Raw genomic sequence first — 22011 nt, 5'->3', positions numbered from 1 at the left:
AATGAATTGAGACCTATTCCTTTGTTCTGTTCTTAAAATTTACCCCTGGGTAATTCTAAGATATGAGGGTGTGTGGTTGTGTGTACCTTGTGCAAGTCTGGGTTGATGTTTCAAAACATTTTCCTTTATAAAATACTGTTTGTGTAGGTATTTCAGGTCATGATCCAAGTACAAAGCCCACAGGACAAATCTTCATTCTACCTTTACATGGATTCTGGGGAGCAAACTTGGGCCATTTCATCAGCTCCAGCTTACTTTTGAGAAAGGTTCTTTCACTAAACCTGGAGTTCAATATTTTGGCTAAACTAGCTGACCAGGAAGTCCCTAGAATCCACTTGTCTCTGACCCCCACCCCCCACTGCTACAGTTACACATGCACTCTATCAGGGGGTTTTACCTGCATCTAGGTTCAGGCCACTAGGTTTGTATAGTGTGTTGGCTGGGTATGTGGTACTGGCTGGTATTAAAAAAAAAAAAAAAAAAAAAACCAGGCTGGGTAAGCCAGTGAGTGCTGTTTCACGCTTGTTTCAGCTCCTGACTCTGGGTTCCTTCCCTTGAAGACAGACTATAATCTGTAAGGGGAACTAAATCCCTTCCTCCACAAGTTGCTCTGGTCATGGTCTTATAATAGACACAAAACTAAGAGCAAGCACTTGACTTACTGAGCCATCTCCCAAGCCCCCAGTTCAAGCCCCCATCCCTCACCTAAGGTCATGTATGTAAAAAATTTGATTAGTCTGTTAGGGCTATGTTCATTGATGTTTTCAAAGTAGATTTCAGGTTGTAGCACCATTTTAATTTTAACTGACTTTTGCTTTTACTTTTATTGAGTTTGCCAGTCTCCATATTGACATGAAGTCAGTGATTTTCATCTGTGATGTGTAAACTGGAGGTTATGTATTTACTTCATTACATTATTTGTTCTGTCTGCATGTGTGAACAGGTACATTAAGCTCAGTGGCAAGTTCTCCCAATGCGGTTTTTACTTGCTCATTATATTTTTGGGTTTTTTTTGTTTTTTTCTGAGTCCTGGAACTATGTACACCAGGCTGGCCTCAAACTCAGAGATCCACCTGCCTCTGTCTCCCAGATGCTGGGACTGAAGATGTGTGCCATCATCACCCAGAGACAACGGTAATCTATTTCTTTCCACATTCTTTTTTTTTTTTTTTTAAAGATAGGGTTGCTATGTATTGTGGCCAGCCAAGAACTCACTATGTGACTATCTTATACTAAACTGGCCCTAAACTCAGATTCACCTGCCTCTGCCTCCTAAGTGCACTACCATGCCTGCCTTCTGTCTTGATTTTTTTGAGTCATGGTCTCAATGAATCCAAAGACTGCTGCTTTGACTAGAGTGACTGGACAAGTCCCTAGCATCTTCTTTTCTCTGTGTCCCCACTACTGGGGTTACCCAGGTTTTGCTTGGGTGATGGGGAATCTGAACTCAGGCCCCCATGCTTACATGGCAAGCATTATAACCAATGAACCATCTCCCCAGATCCTCTTTGTTCTTTTCCTGGCTTTTGAATAACAGCAAGTAGCCTCTGAAGCCTGAAGATGCCTCTCTACCCTGTCCTGTTAGAACATTACAGCTCTCCAAAACCCTTGAAAAAAGAAGCCAGATGCTGGTTGTGTTCTACTAAGCCAGGCACAAAATCAGCTCTAAAGATGTCCTTTAAGCTCTGAGCTCCACAGATGGCATGTAAACACACTGCATAATAAATGTAAGCACTACCTCTTTACTTAATAGAAATCTCTCTCCCACCCAGGCACAGAAGCCAGGAGTTAGGTTCTGCCTGTGCAAGAGATACTTCTCAGGTAAGGGCTACCACCTTAGACCCCCAAACGGCTTTCATGATCAGTTGTAGCGTTCTGGCCACCTAAAAATCTGCCCACAAAGGAACCACCATAGTCTTCTTAGCAGGGCAGTCTGTGTGTAAGCAGACAGGGTAGAAGAAGAGCCAACAATGATCAGAGTAAAGTGCTTAGATATCTCTTTGCTGATAGAATAAATTCCCCAATTAAAAGAAAAAAAATTAAAAAAAAAAAAACAAAACAGAGCATGTTTTATTTTAATCCTGTGGAGAGGGATGGAAAACACATAATAAGGGGATGGGTCTCTATATAATACATACAACATCAGGACCAACCACAAGGTATGAGACCCATTGCACCCCTCCCCGTCCAACTCCTATGCATGTTCCAAGGCCAGCTGAGGATAAATTGGACAGGATTGGCACAGTAACATGGCCAATGCACCAAAAGATGGAGAGAGTGTCCCAGGGAGCAAGGCCCCACACCTCAGCTGCTCCCCATGTGGAGAAGAATGAGAAACTTTGGCTCGGTAGGAAGGCGAATTTCAAATATCAGGGTACCCTAGTTAAACTTTTCAGATCACAAACTGGAGTGAGTCAAAATATCTATCAAGTTGATGCTGTTTTCTGTTTTCTCTAAGACCTTTCCTCTTTAGGCCTGAGGCCGGGTTCTCCTTTTCAAATGGGAAGGCAAGGAAATAAGTGCTTATTCTATCCTTCCTAAATCTAGGCTACCTAATTACTACTTTCTTGGCTCTAGAGACAGAAGCCAACTATCAAGGCCGGCTCCCTTTGTGAAAGTCGGCTTAAAGAGCCCTTAGGTTGGCTCAACTGCCTCTACAAAGGTTTTTCAATGAGTATCCATTCCTTTATACAACTTCCTCAAACTTGTTACTGACATCTTCAGATGTGTAAGACATGGGCTAAAGACTTGGTCTCTCTTTAGAGTTGGATCAATAGTTCTATCTTTGCGGATGAGGTTCAGAGAGGAAGAGCAAGTGCTGATAATGAGAATGGTCACAGAAAGAAAGGCAGTTTATAATAGGTTATACATTCAAGCCCATGGAGATGGAAGGGGAACTCTGATATATTATCAGTAAGTAAACAATATTTTAGTGGCAACCCTGTATTTTCCATAGACCAAAGAAAATGTCTTAAAAGGGAGAGGAGACTGAGCCAGCAAAATCTAGCTATTCATCTTAAATCAGAAAAAACTCATTTAGCTAATACTGTTTCAAGTATAATCATGAGGAGAGATGGCACTATTGAAACTCACACTAGGAGAATGGGATCACAGAGCCTAAACCTGGATCCACATGCTTGCTTCCTTTGAGAAGACACACCCAGAAATCATCTTTGATCTGAAGACTGCCATCCTTCCTGCCCCAGTATAATACTCTTTCAGGAATTGGGTAAATTAAGACATCTGCTTTAAGTTTAAGTGGTTAAAAGAAGGGGAAAGCGCTGAAATTTGTAAAAGCTAATAGCTAAAGCCAGAACCAAGATTAAGGTCCTCATGGCAACCAGGCTGGAAATGAAAGAAGGGAGCAGAGGGGAATAGGTGGAGAGTTCCTGCTTGTCCTTTGGTGTTCCTCTTCCCCTGCCTCCCATTCCATCCAACAGCCTAATGCAGCTATCTGTCTGCCAGAGGGGATGCAATGCCCAGACCAACTTTTTATTGAGCTTATGCAGCTAACAGACTTGTAAACAGTGCCAATTGACAAAGTTTTGCTGAAAACTACAGCTTGTATCCATTAAACACACCTCTCTCTTGAGATTAAAAACAAAAACCCAAAGTAAACAAATACTGAGAGTGAGAGAGAGAGGGAAGAGAGACACACATCTTGAGTCTTCCAGGAAGGCAAAGTTAAAAAAAAAAAAAAAAAAAAAAGCCACATGGCTTGGTCCCAGGCGCTCACCATGCCTAGAGCTAGAGCGTTGCTGCTATTACCATGTCTCCTTTCTACCAGTGACTAGGTAGAGGTTCAGGAACAGGGTCATCTTGGGCATGCTGCAAATACAGCATTTGCTGGTGTTGACTCCCTCCTGGGGCTGTGGCGGCAGACTGCTGTGTCAGGAGCCCAATTCCTGGGAGCAGCAGGGGGATCCAGGACCTCCAGTCAGCCCACACACCTCAGCGGGGTACCTCGCCCCTTTTCTCCAGTGCGGTTCAGCATTGAGGTTGTCTATTCCCGGTCGGCAATAAAACCTGAGCTGTTTTCCTCAGAGGTCCCACTCCCACTCCCACACTTATGAGAGTAGTAGGAGGAAATAGGAAGGATCACTGAGGGGGCAGGGGAATCCCCCGGGGATCGGTGACCTGGCCCTCTTGCAGGTTCTTCACCAGTTGTGCAAGCCAGCGTTTCGTGGTGGTGTCATCTTTTAGCACCTGGGCAAAGGTTGTGTCCTTCAGCTGGTCAGGGAGGCACTGCCTGAGTGCTTCACGTGCCCTACATCAGAAACAAACAAACCAACCAGGGAGACAACAAATAAACCCACATTTTGGGGCTTAGAAGAGCCCCAAAATATAAACATACAACTTCCTAGGTAGAAATATGCTTTGTGAAGTTAATCAGAAGCTACTAGAATTCTTAAAAAAAGATATTATGCATAGGTTCAGAAACACCTAGAATGTTTAGTTCACAAATATTTTCAACATACCCTAATGCAGAAGTTCATGTAAAAGCAAAATGGAATACAAAATGATGCAACAGTTTACTTCACTTCAAATTTTGTTCTGATACCATAATAAATACTGTCAAAATACCGTAAGACAAAGTCTATGGTAAATTATTTTAAAAATTGTACACTGACAGCAGACATGACCTCATTTGTATGATAAATCAGTGGGTTTTAATTCTATACTAACATCAGTTATGTCTTTAAGCAAATGCTTCAACTTTGTATTTGAAAACCTTAATAAGAGATGAATAGCAAAAACTATGGTAGCATTATTACCTAGAAGCCTGAAAAAGGCAAATGCCAACTCCATACAGGGCTGTTCTGAACAGTTATAGCCCTTATACTCAAACAGGTAGAATTTTTAAAAGGTACATTGCAAACTTGGAGGAAATAGGAATCACTGAAAAACAGGACAAAATGATCAAAGAATAGCTAGGGCCTAGAGACTGAGTTCACATTAATCAAGCAACCTGATTCCTAGGAACTCAGAAACCACTCCATTATGTGGTTTGGCAGAATATGAGCATGTAGCTTTCAGCATAAATTATGGATTAATAGGACAAAAGGTCAAACATTTCTGAAGTGCATTACATCTTCAAAGTGATTCTGGCAGAGATCTTGAATGTACCAAGAAAAAGAAATAAGCTCCACGCCTTACAGGACGCAGAGGACTGCAAGCATGAGTCAAGAGCCTCTGGCCATGGATCTTTCCAGGACATCTCTGGAAGTATACTTTTCTGATTACTTGGGAGTAGTCACAGAAAGCCCAAACCACATGATATGGCCTCCCTTGAAACTGTCTGGGCTTTTTGGAATTTTGAGGTAGGACAGAGTTAGAATGGGAAGATCTAACTAGTGGATATTTAAAATTTTAAAGTTAGATTTTAATAGGAACTTAAGTTTGTCTTAGATTTATATCCTTTCTAATCCTTAGGACATAGGAGCTGGGCATGAGACTAGAATCCACTTGTGAGATTATTTCCCTAAAGTTCCAAGTCCTATAAATCTTTACCTGGGATTATCTGAGAGTCGAAGGTAACATCTTACTACGTGCTTCAGAAGACGGGCAGATGGTTCTTTGGATAGCTGCAGGACCATTTTACCCTGTTTTACCCAAAACAAGGATGGGGGAAAACACAAAATAATTCAAATTGACACCAGAGATTAGATCATCTAAAAATCATTATAGCAGTTTCCAATATTTTTATTATTTTTTCCTGTTTGAGACAGGGTCTATGTGGTCTTGGCTATCCTAGTACTCTATCTATCTATCTATCTATCTATCTATCTATCTATCTATCTATCTATCTATCTCAGGCTGGGCTCAGACACACAGAGATCTGCCTTCCTCTGCCTCTGGAGGTCTGGGATTAAAGGCATGCACTACCATTTGAGCTAGTATTTTGAGACAGAGCATTACTTCTTCACCTGTCTGGTGTGGAACTCATGCTGGCCTCAAGCCTGCAATGATCCTCTTGTCTTTCTTTGCCTTATAAACACTGGGATGACAGGCATGTACCACCATAGTTATTTCTAGTTAGAAGACTACATTTACAGCCAGTTACAAAGGGACTCAGTTATGTGATCAGAATTGCAAAGACTGAAAAGAACTCACCAAGATCATGGCAACATGGGAAAAACGCTCATATGTCTGACATATATAAGCCAAACCAGTGTCATCTAAGAGGATCTTCTGGAGGATGAATGTGGCAACCTGGAGCAAAAGAACATATATTATTGGACTGAACAATTACTGTACGGCAGGATTTTTTTCTAAAGGTGATTTATAGGTCTTATTTTTCCTATTGAACCCATCCCATTTTACATAAAAGGGAAACGCCCTTGATAATTATCAGGAGGATAACCTAAAACTTGAGGCCAGCGTAGGGTACTTAGTGAGTACCAAATCAGCTTGGTACAGGCTTAAAACAAACAAAGACCCACAAAAAAAAAAAAAAAAAAAAAAAAAAACCTGATGAACCCCCCCCCCACCTCTAATTTAAACCAGACAATCATTTTGGGGAAAAAGTTTGAGATAGGGTGTGGTGATTTATTATAGCTTGTCTGAGGATTCAGAAAGCAAAGCCACCCTCAAGCTATAGAGATCAGGTGGTGGTGGCACACACCTTTAATCCCAGAACTCAGAAGGCAGATAGTTCTGAGTTCAAGACCACATTGGGCTACCAGAGAGTAAATCAGAGCTCATGCCTTTAATCCCAGGATTTGAGAATTATAAAAGGTAGAGGCATTCAGTCTGAGAGTAGTCTCCAGCCACGTTGAGGACAGCATAGCAGTCTGAGTGAATCTGAGGAGCAGTGAAGTCAGGAATAGTTTGAGGATGGCCCCTTTGGTCTGAACTGAGGTAGAGATAAGAGATAGTGGATGGCTGCTATGCTTTTCTGATTTTCAGGCAAACTTTAATAAACCATAAATAGTGTATCTCAACAGGGTTTTACTCTGTACTCTCAAACTCACAGTAATGACCCCCTAAGTGTTGGGATTACAAGCAAGAGTCACAATACTTGCTTGCAGATAATTAGGATGATGATCATCTTTCTTTGGTGCCATCAGAACTGTTACTCCTCTTTTACTGAGGTATATCACTGTGAAGGGCCAAATAATATGCCTCAAAGGTAACCAAGTCTTAATCATCAAACCCTGAGAGTTTTGCTTCATATATAAAAAAGGGTCTTTGCAGATATAATTAGGAATCTTGACCTAGAGAGATTACACCAACATCATTCTAAGTGAGAGATGGAGATTTAATCCACAAAGGAGAAGGGAATGTAAGAGAATGAGATGTGAACATGTTTGATGCTTGCTCTGTATTGAAAAGGGAACCATGTGTAATAGAACACAAGGAATGCAATTCTAGAAACAAGAAAAGGCATGTAAAGGGACTCTGCTCTATAGCCTCTAGAGGAACCATGGCCCTGCTGTTTCTGGCTTAATTTCAGCTTGTTGAAATTGATCTGAGGCTACTAGAACTGAGAATAAATTTACAAATTAAGCCATCACTTAATTTTGCCAATTTATCATGACAGCAAAAGGAAACTAACACAAAACGCATAACAAAGAGCAAATTCACTAACAAAGTGTCACTTGTTGAGTTTTATAGCCTGTATCTGTAGACCACAACAGCTTAAAACACAAAACATTTCTAGCAACTCAGAATTATAGCATTGCCTTATAACTTTTCCTAGGTAGCATCAATCCGTTAGAGGCAGTCAGTAAACCAGTACTCCAAGGCACTGCCAATAGTTACAAAGCAGGCATACATCTAGTTTAGTGGATAATGCCTAGTTCCTAAGTAGTTACATTACATATTTACCTAGCAGTATTTAAACCAAGCAACCAAGCAACCAGGGCCAGTGAGATGGCCCTGTGCGTAAGGACACTTCCCACCAAGCCCAAGAGCCTGAGTATAGAACCCAAGAAGCACATGCTAGAAGGAGAGAAGCAACTCCCACAAGTTGCTCTCTAACCTTCACATGTATGCCGTGGCATGCGCACATACACAGAAATAAAAACATCAGCCAATCAATTAACCACCTACCTAACTAAACTTTACTACCATGAAAAGCACTCAGTAGTAGTAGGTCCATATTTACTAAACTTTTTTTAAAATTTGTGTATTTGTCTATGTGAATATATGCTCACGTATAGGTGCAGGTCTGTGCAGAAGCCAAACAGGGTGTCAGATGTTCTCTCTAACTCTTTGCCTATTCCTTCCAGACAGGGCCACGGCCTTTAACCTGGGGCTTGTGCTTTATTTTAGACTAGAAGTCAGCAAGTCCCCATGACTCTCCTATCTCTATCTGCTCAGAGCTGGGATTATAGGTATGCACAGGATGTCTGGCTTGATACATGGGTGCTGAATCTGAACATGATTGTGCAGCAAGTGTTCTTAAACACTAAGCCATTTCTCCAGCCCCATATTTAAAAAAAGGACTTGTCTATTATTTTATGTATGGATGTATGGGTATTTTGCCTTCATCTGTGTCTGTACACTATGTGCACGTAGTGCTCAGAGGCCAGAAGACAGCAATAGATCCTCTGGGACTGGAGTTACAGGTGGTTGTGAGCTATCATCATATGGGTAATGGGAATCAGACCATGGTCCTCTGCAAAAACAGCCAGTGCTCTTAACCACTGAACCAATTCTCCAGCCACACCCCTGTTTATTTTAAAATACTTCCCAGGTTATGGGCAAGGTGTTATAAGTGTCATATAAGGAAAGCTAAATACAAAGCCTAGTATGGTGCTGCACCTCAGGAGCTTGAGACAGAAGGACTGCTCCTAATATGAGGTCTGCCTGTGCTATATAGTATCAGGCCAGTAAAGGCAACATAGCTTTGAGAGTAGGTTGAGCAAGCATCCTCCATGGCCTCTACATCAGTGCTTGCCTTGACTTTTTGCTCTGACTTCCCTGGAGAGGCAGAAAATGATTCTAGAGCCACAAAGCAGCAGCTCCAGAGCCAAAACAATGTTGAATCTGACTTAAAAGGACATACCGTTTTAGAAAGTTCACTTCCAGATTCCATAATGCGCAAACACAAAGGGATTATTTCTGTTGTCAATAAAAAGTTGATTACTTCTTGTTCGTCTGTTTTCACCAAGGCCCCTAAAGAAAATATGGACAAACAAAATTATTTTAAATAAATTTCTAATTATATTTACTATGCACTGTCCATGAAAGCAAGTCATGGAATTTAAGTAATATGATATACAATCGGTTTCATATTCACTTAAACAAAAAAACAAGAGTCAGCAGCAGAGTCATGAGTGTAATCCCAGTATTTGGGAAGGCACAGGCAGGAAGACTGTTGAGTTCAAGGCCAGCCTCAGTAATTTAATGAGATGTTGTGTCAAAATTTAAAAGTAAAGTTAAAAAGCAAGTGGGGAAAGTGCTCAGTGTCGGAACACTGGCCTAGTACAAGGTTCTGAGTTCCTTAACATGTTCATTCAACTTAGTTAAAAGTTGATCAAGTTATTCCTTACTCCCTCTATAACTTGATGCTAAATGATTATTGATCCACACAGCTTTACCAGCAACATTGAGAATGGTGCTTGCTCAGTTTGCAAGCACTCACTAGTAAATAAGATGTCAAAGACAAAAAATGAATAAGTCATAACAAGTTGAACAAAATACACAACTTAGACCACTACTGTCCATAAGAATTTCAGGCTTACAAAATGTCCCTAATAACTTCCCTAGGCTGCCTGTACAGTTCAGTTGGTAGAGTGTTTGCCTAGCATGCAGGAAACTCTGAGTTCAATCCCCAGCATTGCATTAAGTACGGGGATGTAACCCTATAATCCCAGCACTTTGGAGGTGGAGGTTAAAGGGTGAGAAATTTAAAAATTCAAGGGTATTCTCAGCTACACAGTAATCCTGAGGTCAGCCTACATTACATGAGACCCTGTCTCAAGAAAAACTAAACAAAAATAATAAAATAACTTACCAATAACTCCAAGGCTGGTGAGCCGAAGATATTCAAAGGGACGAGTTTTGCTGACTGTGTGCAAAAAGGGGTACAGAAAAAGTGGGATGTGTGCTGCAAGAAAAGCAGACCTGAAAGAAAAAACAAGCGTGTTCAGAATTCAGAGCAGACTTCTAAATATCACGTCTAAGCCTGAACAAGACGTGAAACTGCCAGAGTAAGAAATCTTTAGAATTGGGCGGTGGTGGCACATGCCTCTAGTCCCAGCACTCAGGAGGCAGAGGCAGGCTGAGCTCTGTGAGTTTGAGGCCAGCCTGGTCTACACAGCTAGTTCCAGGACAGGCTCCAAAGGCACAGAGAAATCCTGTCTCAAAAAAAAAAAAAAAAAACTTTAGAAAAGAATTGTATTGGTTTTTAGTTTTTAGTCTTGATCAACCTGAAATGTATATAATTTTGTTCCTAGGAGTCGTGTGTCAATGTTTGGAAATAAGGTTGATTGCCAGAAGTAAGAAGTGTTGGGGGTTACTTAGCACACAGTCAGAGTCGAGAGATGTCTACTGCTTAGAAGCATAGCCTCCTGCCCTCATTGACATATCATACAGACTCAGCTCAAGGTGTCAATGCGTAATAACCACCCAGGTTAGGGTGGGTGAACCAACACAATCTACCTTCAGTCTGCACCAAATACCTTAAAATCTTATTAACTCAAAAGTTCTTGACTATAGGTTTAAAAAAGATCAAATCATAAATTTTAAAGCTAATGTGTTGTTGCAATGCTGTTGAGTTCCTAGAACTCAAGAGCATGCCTAAATTAGGAGAATCATGAGTTTGGGGCCAGCTTGGAGACACTGTCTCCAAAAGAAGAGGAGAGGGAAGGGGAGGGGAGGAGAGGGAGAGAAGAAGAAAGACAAAAGTAAAGATATGAGAAGACAGCAGGGTACGGTAGAGAAGGGTAGGAAAGGGGAGAGGAGGAGAGAGAGAAGATAGGAGAGGGTAGGGTAGGGAAAAACAGAAGGGAGAGAAGAGAGGAGAGGAAGGACAGACAAGAGATAAGAGAGGTAAGACGCTACATTAGTACTAAAGAGATTCTTCCTTGAGGCTGGAAAGATAGCTCTCAGTGGTTATGAGTATCTGTTAGGACATGAGTTCAGTTCCCAACACCCATTTCCAGTAGATTACAACTGCCTCTGGTAGCCACAGCTGCCGGGGGATTTGATGTTTTCTAATCTCTGTAAGCACCTATACAGGAGTGGCAGGCAGGCACATGTGTTCACCCTCTAGCACACACATGCACACCTTTATAAGAGTTCTAGGACAGGCTCCAAAGCTACAGAGAAACCTTGTCTCAGAGGAAGAACACCCCCGGCTCCCCACCAAAAACACCCAAAACAACAAAAATAAAACTGAGTTCCTACTATATGCCATGTATTGTACAACAATCATGGCTGAGTGCCTTTTATGATTTCGAAAAAAAGAAGTGCCCATGTACCTAAATATATTAATTTTCCTGTGACATGAACTTTGCTCTTTAAAACTTCAAAGCTGTAAGATGATTTAATTGAACATAAAGTAACTACTTAATTTTGGTATTTTGAAACAGGGCCTCATTCTGTAGCAAGCCTCTTGTCTTAGCCTCCTGAGTGCTGGAATTACAGGTATGAACCATCATGCCATATCAGGAGGCTTAAAGCTCTGGTTTCATATTTGAGATTGAACCACTGCCAGAAAATATTTTTAAGGTAACAGAACAAAAATCTTTCCTCTTAAGACACAGCAAATCACTAAATGAGTTGATCAGCTTCTGTTCAGAGCATTTATTACTATTTTGAAAACTGTTTCTATGATGTTGAAAGTATGGAATTGTATTCTACTTTATTTAAAAACATATTTCCTTCAAATCTGTAACCAGAAACTAAAAATACTTGTCAAACTTAGCAGTGTAGAAACTGTCCAAAAACAAAACAACAACAACAACAACAAAAAAAAAAAAAAAAAAAAAAAAAAAACAAAAAACAAAAAACAAAACAAAAAACCAAGAGAAATGTGACAGACAAAGGTGGCAGGATTAAGAGTTTGAGATCAGTCTTGGCCATAAAAACAAAAGCAGAAACTAAGAACCCTATCCACAAATATCCACAAGGAACTGCAAAACCAACTGATAAATTTTAAAATAAGTTCTGAAGACTCATACCCACACACCACATTGCATGCTCTTTCTTTGATCATTCAACAAAGCTAAGTTTCTATAAAACACTCATCCAGTCCCATTAACTGACCAACACACTCACAGAACTTACCTGGTCTCTGGGTGTGAGGCCACACATTGCAGCAATGCTAAAGCATTGCAAACTCTGTTAGACTGATGTGCTGTCAAAGTTGGAGGGTTGATAGATGGATAAATATTTACAATTTCCTGAAAAATGCAAGGAATCCCAGATAGCAATTAATCACAAATTATCACAGTGTCACAGTATAGTAACTTTAAAATACCACTTTAATTTCTGCAGAAATTGAATTATCCTTTCATCACAAGCATACTGGACTAACTAGGCAAGATTTTTTTCCCATGTATCTCTGGGAGTACTGCCATAGAAACAACTGGGTCTCCTACACTTCCTCCTGATTTTGCAGCTAATCTTTATTTTATTGTATTTTATGTGTGCTGGTGTTTTTTCTGCATATATGTTTGTGCATCATTTATATGCTGTGCCCACAGAGATCAGAAAGAGGCTATCAGATCCCCTGAAACTGGAGTTTACAGCTGGTAGTAAATCACAGTGTAGGTACTGGGAATCAGGACTTCTGTAAGAACAGCCCATGTTCTTTACCACTGAGCCACCTCTCTAGTTCCTGTAGCTAGTCTTTTAATTGAGGGATCCTTACAGAATTTGTTATAACTTTAACATGTATTCTATTTCATAACAATCAGACCCATGTTGAATATAATTCTATTTTATCTGTAAATCCTTCCATAACACTAATCGACTCTTGACTACATGTGTTAGGAGTGCCATATGAATTTGCCGAACAGATTTTAAAGATCATTAGTAATTTGGGGAGGAACTTTATTGGATGATTTTTCTACTACCTTGGGATTGTTCTATTTTAATCATTTTCCACCTATTCCCACTCTGGCTTGACTCAAATTTTTTTCTTGGTCTTATTTGTTTTTGTGGTGTGTGTGCACATCATAGCACACGTGTCTGAGGTCAATCTACAGGATTCAAATCTCTCCTTGTACTGTGCTGGTCCCAGGGATCAAACTCAGACTGTCAGACTTGGCAGCAACCAATTGCCTTTACCCAGTAAGCTACCTTACCAGATGCAGTTATTTTTTAAAACACTCAGATATCTACCTTTAATGCAATAGCTGATACACCTTTATCTCAACATTTTCTTTCCTCAGACTATATCTATAGTTCTTATACTTTTTTTTTTTTTTTTTTTAAGATTTATTTACTTATTATGTATACAGTATTCTCTCTGCATGTATCCCTGAAGGCCAAAAGATGGTTGTGAGCCATCATGTGGTTGCTGGGAATTGAACTCAGGACCTCTGGAAGAGCAGTCAGTGCTCTTAACCTCTTATACTATTTCTATTATCTTCCCTGCTAAACAGATCTACCCTGTCATACTACTATAAGGAGTTTCTCAACATATTTCTTTTTTTGCTTTTTTTTTTTGAGACAGGGTTTCTCTGTGGCTTTGGAGGCTGTCCTGGAACTAGCTCTTGTAGACCAGGCTGGTCTCAAACTCACAGAGATCTGCCTCCTGCCTGGCTTCAACATATTTAAGATTCACCTGTTGCTGGTGGTGGCGGCACATGCCTTTAATCCCAGCATTCGGGAGGCAGAGGCAAGCAGATCTCTGTGAGTTCAAAGTCAGCCTGGTCTACAAATCAAGTTCTAAGACAACTAGGGCTACAAAGAGAAACCCTGTCTCAACAAATAGACAAAAACAAAACAAAAATTTCAACAATCATTCTTCTAAAGTCTTCAAAAATCATTTGACCCAAGGAAGAGAAAAACACACAAGAAGTAGCAAACATGACTGAATTCCTATTCCTACTTGTGGATACACACCCACCTGTAAAAGTGCTGCAATAGTACCAAATGAATGCCACAGCATGGGTGCAAGGTCAGGGACAGATTCTCGCTTCTTGCTTAGCTCCAGCAAAGCATTTTCCCTCGTCTCAGGACTGGACAGTTCATTGATCCACTGATAGATCTTCTCTCTGTCCACTTGGGCCAGTGCAGTAGGCACAGGCTTCAGGGGAAAACAAGAAAACAAATGTCAGTTTATACAGTTAAATCAAGTCTTATCCTGCAGTAGTGCTTTAGGAAAAAATGTATTTTTCTAAATAATAGAAATTTTACTAAACACATCAGTTAATGAGCCCATGTTTAGGAGTTTGTGTGATAGGTATATTTGGCTGTAACGAAGATATACTAGTATGCTTACTATTGTGATGTTAAGGCAGAAAACTAACAAACATCTATCAATAAGAGTTGGCTTAAATACATATTTTTAAAATATGGATACAATATTCTGTCTGCAAGTATACCTGCAGGCCAGAAGAGGGCACCAGATCTCATTGTAGATGGTTGTGATCACCATGTGGTTGTTGGGGATTGAACTCAGAATCTCTGCAAGAGAAGCCAGTGCTCTTAACTGCTGAGCCATCCTCCAGCCCCCGAGATGGCTTAAATATATCTTGGTGCATCTTTATATTAGAATATAATATATTAATATATATAGTTCGATATGGACCATACTACATACATAAAAAAATAAAAGTATATAAAACCCCCCCCAAACATATGTTTAGGTTATTAGATCACCTTAAAAAAAAAAAAAAAAAAAACAAAAAACCACTAATGGACACATAGGGCACATTTTAGCTTTAAGTCCCTTGCCTGGTTTTCTGAAAAAGTCCTATAATGTAATGCTAGGCATTATTTTAGTGTTTATCTTATTTTACTTATATGTATGTCTCTCTGTATGTGTATGGCACTTGCATGTGGGTGCTCAGAGCCCAGAAAGGGCATCCCAAAGAGCTGGGATTACAAGCAGTTTGAGTCACCCAATATGAATGATGGGAATGAAACTTCAGTCCTCTGTAAGAACAATACAAATTTGTAGTTGTCGAACCATTTCTTTAGACCCCTCATCTCATTTCATAAACAAGGAAGCTAAGACATAGAAGAGTTACTTACTATTTAAATGGCAATAGGCTCATGGTTCAACACTCTGGAGGCAGAGGCAGGTAGATATATCTCTGTGAATTTGAGGTACCTGGTCTATGCAACAGGTTTCAGGATACCTAGGGTTATGTAGTAATACTTATGTCAAAACAAAACAACCTTTATACAGGTAGTCCAGCAACAAAGCTCACTCTTTTAACTTCTTTGCTAATGCCGCTTATTATCTATCTGCCCGAAAGCCAGATCTGATCTCAAAACAATGTTCTTTCCTTTTTAGGGTTACAGGTGTATGCCACCAGCATACAATCTTTTAATAGAGCATTCTGACTTAGACATGTAATTAATATGTAAAAGTTTCAGACAAACATCATTATGCTTAGTTCAAAAGATCCCAAAAGAAAACTAGTACTCGGGAGGCAGAGGCAGGTAGATCTCTATGAGTTCAAGTCCAGCCTGGTCTACAGAGAGAGTTCCAGGACAGTCTCCTAAACAATACAGAGAAACCCTGTCTCAACACCCCCCCCCCAATAATGCCATTAGGAGAAAATTTCTAATTATGAGACTACAAAGCACTTAACAAACACTTTTATGGGAAAGTCTATAAAGCAGTTTTACAGAACTCACTATGTAACATTATGACTTAGACAGAACATCAATGTAACTCACACAAAAACAAAACAAAACACCCCCCATGAACTTTCAAGTAATTAAATACCTTAGTAGATAGAATGCATCCTGAACTGGGAATCTGAAGTGACTTCAAGATCCAGTTTTAGCTAGGGGTGGTGGCATGCACCTTTAATTCAGGAGGCAGAGGCAGGTGGATCTCTCAAGTTCAAGGCCAGCCTGATCTACATAGTAAGCTTCAGGACAGCCAGAGTTACATAGAGACCCTATCCCCTACCCACCCCCAATAAATAAATAAATAAATAACCAAACTAAACACCACAACAATCCAGTTTAGCTATTTAATAGAGCTGTGTGGTCTAGGGTAAATCATCCAATTTTGTCATAAGTTAAAGTGGAGCTACTGTATTAACTACTAGTTTCTAAAAGACTACCAGTTCAAAAATATCTTAGAAAATATTTAGTGCTGCTATAAGAGAGAAGCATCCCTTTTTATAAAGTATACAATAAAAGCACACCCAAGTTAAGTGCACAGTTCAATGAATTTTGTTAACATATATCTTGGTGACCATCACAGTTATGATATAGATCACTTCTATTATTCCCCTGAAGTTCCCCAGGGCCTCTTTCAGTAATCTGGTCTAGACAACCACAGGTATTTTCTGCTGCTGCAGATCAGATGAAGCCTGTACTTTCTAGGAATTACTATTAGAAGGAAGTTTTCCTCACTTTACCCTCTGAGCTAAGGTTAATAAAGGTTTAACACAATCAAGGCCACACAGTGAATGTATGGCAGAGTTCAATATCTCTAAGACCACTCTGTAGAGTCAGTCCTCACCTGTTCTATACAATAAAATTGCAACCTCCCACCTCCAGAGTTGAAGAAATTATTTTTTTCTACCCTAACACAACTTTCTTTTCTTTTTCTCTTTTTTTCCCAAAACAGGGTTTCTCTGCATTAGTTTGGAGCCTGTCCTGGAACTCACTCTGTAGACCAGGCTGGAATTGAACTCACAGAGATCCACCTGCCTCTGCCTCCCGAGTACTAGGTAGGACTAAAGGTGTTCGACACCAATGCCCAGCTTAACACAACTTTCTTTAATATTGTTACAATATAGTTTATTAACAGATTTGCAAAGCAAGTTGAACTATTAATAAATACCAGTCACAAAATCTTAAGTTTAATTTAGAATATCAATTACCATCTGGAGAGACGGTTCAGTGGTTAAGAACATTAGCTGGTCTTCCAGAGGACCCAGGTTCAATTTCCAGCACCCACATGGCAGCTCACAACTGTCTACAACCCATTATAGGACACTCACCACCTCACTCACACAGACATATATGCAGGTAAAACACCAAAGCACATAAAATAAAAATAAACCTTAAAAATGCATTTAAAAGTAGCTATGCAGTGGCAGCACATGCCTTTAATCGTAGTACTTGGGAGGTTCAGGCAGTCGGATCTCTGTGAGTTTGAGGCCAGCCTGGTCTATAGAGTGAGTTCCAGGACAGGCTCCAAAGCTACAAAGAAACCCATCTTGAAAACAAAAACAAAAAAGATTAGAACAGGACTCTATTCCAGGGGGTATTAATATCCCTTGTAATTCACTAAAGTTAACAGCATTTCTTTTTAATAGATGCATTTAAGTATATATCATCAAATTAACAGAGAGCTGTTCTCCCCTTTGTGCTGAATGGTTTGTATGTATAAAATATATCTTGAATTAATATTTTCTTTCAACCAAACTCATTTCAGGAAAGATATTCACCTAAGTAAGCCATTAATAGCTAACTACAATTATCACAAAGCTAATGTGAATAGAAAGACATTTATAAATTATTTTGAATAAACATTTATCTGTAAACTGTAAAACTCATTTTCCTCCTTTGGTGACCTGAAAATGCGATGTAGATGGGTTTCTTAAATGCTGATGGCCAGCAGGGCTCACTGTCTTCCTGATATGACAGTGAATGAAAGAAAGAATAGGGTTAGATTTAACAGATTACATCTCAAAATGAGGGAGCTCAACATGGGACTTCTATTTAACTCCCTGTGCAAGACAAGCTGGCCTTAAACTCACAGCAATCTTTCTGCCTCATCCTCTTGAATGCTAGGATTACAGACAAAACGTACCTTTGAGTATTAACATAAAGAAATATGACTTAAAAGTGCTTTCTAAATCACACTGAAAGTATTAACTGTCCTTATGAGGACCCCAATTTTTAAGTTTATTTGTAAGTTAGGGTTTCATTATATAGACTAGATTGGCCTGGAACTTGTGATCGTTCTTGATCTGTCTTCCAAGTCTTGGCATTACAGGTCTGTGTGACTTAAAAAAAAAAAAAAAAAAAAAAAAAAAAAAAAAAATCAAAGTAGGGCCAGTGAGATGACTCAGCTGAGTAAGGGTATTTGCCATACCCAGCACTCAATGTGGTAGGAGAGGACTGACTTCTACAAGTTTCTCTCTCTCTCTCTCTCTCTCTCTCTATATATATATTTATACACACACACACACACACACAGGTCTGTCTGTGTCTCTCTCACATACACGCACATTCACTCACACACTAAACTAATACATGAAAGTAAACCAGCAAAGAGAAGCTAGATTCTTTGCCTTAAGTTTCAACAGGAGATTTGGCAGCAGTGAACCAATTTTACTGAATTCATTCCTGCCAAAGAATGGAAGTCAATCAGTTTAAACACAAAGATAATAAAATGGGCTGGGAAAATGGCTCAGTATGTGCCTATAGCTCAAGTCATGAAGACCTGAGTTTGGATCCGCAGCATCCATACAAAAGTTAACTAAACATGAAGATATATAACCTTGGGACTCCAGAACTTACAGATGGAAGTTTTGTTGGTCAGCTAATCTAACTGAAATGGGAAGCTCCAGGTTATGTGAGAAACCCTTTTTCAAAAAAGAAACAAGGGGGCTGGAGAGATGGCTCAGTAGTTAAGAGCACTTGTTGCTTTTGCAGAGGACTTGGGTTCAAGAACCTACATGGTAACTCACAATCATCTGTAATTCCAGTTATAGGGGACCCTTTTCTGACCTCCAAGGTCACCAGGAATGCACATTCATACATGCAGGCAAAACATTCATACACATAAAATAAATTCTAAAAAATGAAAAAGAAACAAGGCGGAGGTCTGGGAAGGGGTCAGTCAATCCAGCACTTGTCTTGCAGAGGGCAGATTTTGGGATCTACAGGACCTACCCAAAAAGTCCTACAAGTGCCGATGCCTAACACCCTAGCCTAGCACTTACGAAGCAGAGACAGAGAATCCCAGGGGGAAGCCAGCTTAAATGTAGTCACAAGCTTTGGGATCAAGAGGGAGGCCAAAGTAGAGTAACCAAGGAAGATATCTGATATTAATTTCAGGCCTAAACACAGACACCTGCATTTGAACCCATACACCTGTGAACATACCATACATAAAAGAAAATAATTATAATTTAAAAAGTAAACAACACAGTGAAAGACATCTGACACTGGTGTCTGGCCTCCACACATGCACCAATAGACAGACAACTCGTGCACACACATACACACACAGAAAGAGGAACTCAAATGTTCAAACTGCCAGTAGAAACTAGTGAAGAACTTTTATATTCAAGTGAATCTAATGCCTCTCCTGAAAGTTTACTTTGGCTGTTTCATTACAAAAGACTCAATGTCATGTTTGCACTAATCTAGGTAACTCCATGTGCCATCGTGTATGTGTGAAAGTTAGAGAATAACCTGTGGTGGTCATCTCTCTTTTCCCACCAGTGGGTTCTGTCGACAAACTCAGGTCACCAGGCTTGAAGGCAAGTATCTTTATCTTCTGACTCCCAAACCCACCTTACTAGTTACATTTTTTTTTTTTTTTACACATAGTATGAGCATTTGTGTGGTATCAACACGTGTGGGGCAGAGGTGTGCTCAGACCTCCTCAATCATTCCTGGCCATGTTCCTTTGAAGTGAGGCTAGCAGTTAGCAAGCCCTAATGATTCTTCCGTCTCTAACCCCAAAGCTGTCTGGGGTTGCACACATGGAGTCACAGATGACTTTTTATGTGAGTGTTGGGGATTTGACCTCTTACCTTAGCCATCTCTCTTACACTTACTAATTTTTGCAAATAACCCTTCACTGTTTTCTGCCCACAATAAATAGGAAAGTTTTTTTTTATAGTAACAGATATCAGAATATATTCCGTAATGACAAGAGTACACTATATTATATTCCAACTACTTCAGTGTCTTTTGCTACTGTCTCTCTAGTTATAACACCTGCATTCAAGCCCTTTAATAGTACTTCCTATCTCCCTACCTAAGGGATGGTTTCCTTGCTATATATTAATGAGATAGACTCCGTCTCAAGTACCACTCCAGAGGAACAACCCCCAAAGTTGACTCTGGCCTCCACATATGCACACCCACAATATGAACACATACATTATTAAACAAAAACCAAGCGTCTTCGCCAAAGATTTAGGTTTCTGTGGTATTGCTGCATGTGACTCTAGTACATATTTTTTTTTGCTCAGATCAAAATAACATAAGGAGTTTGGATGCTTATGGGAATAAGGGATTGTGAAGGAACTGCCTCAAATTTTTATTCTTCAGTATCCTCACTAAATATTCTACCGGATGAGTGGTACAAAAGAATTTGCCAGAGCTGCCAGGTGGGTCAAACAACATAACAAATGTTCAAGTCTTTTAATTTACGCACAGCACTTTAAATATAATTGAAGAAATTCACATTGAGAACTTTTTTCCTTTTTGCCATCGCTGCACTCTGTTTGCTCTATGAAACAAGCTTGCCTCAAACTCAAGAGATTCAGCTGCCTCTGCTCCCAAGTGCTGGGATTTAAGGCATGCACCACCACTACTAGGTTTGTAAGTATTCTTAAATTATCCTGCTTTCATACGGTTGTCAGAGTGCAATTCAGTCTAAATTATTTAAGTGCTTACCTTGCAGTAGGAACTGGTCTAGCAGTGGGGAAACCAAGTAAACAGGATTCACAAGAAAAAAAAAAAAAAAAAAAAAAGGCCTGCCCCTGACCCCGAGAGGCAAACAAGACAACCTACAAGTTAAAAAATCCAGTAATTACACACTGGGAAATCAATATTCTACAAAAGAAAATGATGGAGTTACAAACTTCTGTAAACATGGTCAGAAAAAGCCACTCTGGGGCAGACTTGTGTGTATGTATGGAGGCTGTCCTAAGGAGGACAATTCCAGGTAAAGAAACTAGAGACTGCGTCATGCAGTGGAAAAGTGCATATGCTTCTGGTCGGAGCTTAAGGAGCAAGTGACAAAAACAGAGCCCATAAACGTGACTAAGGACCACATCATACAGGGCTTGTAGGCCAAGGAGTCTACTTTTTCTAAATGTGACCAAAAGCCAGAGGATGACTTCAGGGAGCTGTAATACGTGATTAGCTTTTCTTGTTAAAAGATAAAAACGAGATGTGCGAGGAAGGCTTTAAGCGCAGAGGACCGTAAGTCAGATGCAACCATCCTGAACTTGGGGGCTCTGGCTTCCAACAAGCAAAGCATGTGGATTGAGCTAGAAGCCATTTCCTTCCCACTGAGATGTGTCTAGGCGAGTTGTTCCAGGAGCATGGGACCAGAGCGAATGGCCATACAATTATACTCATCCCCGTTGACGCCCAGCACACAACCGGCGACCAGAAACTGACGCCGAGTTTAAATGAATCAATGAATGGCCTGCTGGGGCCGCGCGCGGGGACCAGGCCTCGGCGCCGGAAAAGAATGCGAGAGGCCGCGCGCGAGGCCGGGGGAGGAGACGGACACGGCGGGGATGGCTGGGGGTCCGACTCCGCCACGGGCAGGGCGCGGCGTGGAGACTCCCGGTCCTCGCGGCTAGGGGCAGAAGCAGCTGGACTCGGGGCCCGGCTCTGGGAGCTACGAAGCAGGCTGAGACTGGCATCCGGGCGCAGCCACTCACCGCTGCCGTCGCCAGGCTGTGCATGTTGGGAGCGGCCGCCGCTCTGATTCTTCCACCGGACGCGCCGGACCCGCGTCCCAGCTTCAGCGGCTGTGCAGCCGGAGATGAAGAGCCGCCATCCGCCTCCGGCTCGCTCCTCCCCCTCCTCAGCCCTCTGACCTCTGACCCTCCACCCACACAGCCCTTTCCCGCCTCCTGGCCCTCGGCCTAGCTAATAGTCCTAGAGTATGTTCTTTGACACCAACTTCAGGATCAACCTACTGGTCTGCAA

General features: G+C 40.7%; 1 protein-coding gene across 1 annotated transcript; it reads right to left on the bottom strand.

Annotated features, from left to right (window-relative positions):
* Window positions 1–3471: 3471 nt before the first annotated feature.
* Cnot9 (CCR4-NOT transcription complex subunit 9) lies at window positions 3472–21991 on the bottom strand. Its single transcript, XM_051190468.1, has 8 exons — window positions 21741–21991; window positions 14030–14209; window positions 12241–12356; window positions 9965–10074; window positions 9014–9123; window positions 6115–6213; window positions 5512–5603; window positions 3472–4267 (listed from the first exon to the last, which is right to left on the bottom strand). Exons 1-8 carry the CDS (start codon window positions 21762–21764, stop codon window positions 4099–4101), a joined length of 900 nt encoding a protein of 299 aa, XP_051046425.1. The 5' UTR covers window positions 21765–21991; the 3' UTR covers window positions 3472–4098.
* Between the last annotated feature and the right edge of the window lie 20 nt (window positions 21992–22011).

Source organism: Phodopus roborovskii, unplaced genomic scaffold (genome assembly GCF_943737965.1).
Source record: "Phodopus roborovskii unplaced genomic scaffold, PHOROB, whole genome shotgun sequence".
NCBI classification, from domain to species: domain Eukaryota; kingdom Metazoa; phylum Chordata; class Mammalia; order Rodentia; family Cricetidae; genus Phodopus; species Phodopus roborovskii.
The sequence above is the reverse complement of the archived record's forward strand: the minus strand, read 5'-3'. Positions and strand labels throughout refer to the sequence as shown.

Coding starts and splice junctions, on each gene's coding strand:
- Cnot9 (XM_051190468.1), bottom strand. CDS start 21,764: ATGCACAGCCTGGCGACGGCAGCG. Junction 9,124..9,964: donor CACCAGCCTTGGAGTTATTG/GTAAGTTATTTT, acceptor TATTTTCTTTAG/GGGCCTTGGTGAAAACAGAC. Junction 6,214..9,013: donor GAAGTGAACTTTCTAAAACG/GTATGTCCTTTT, acceptor CTTTTGCTCCAG/GTTGCCACATTCATCCTCCA.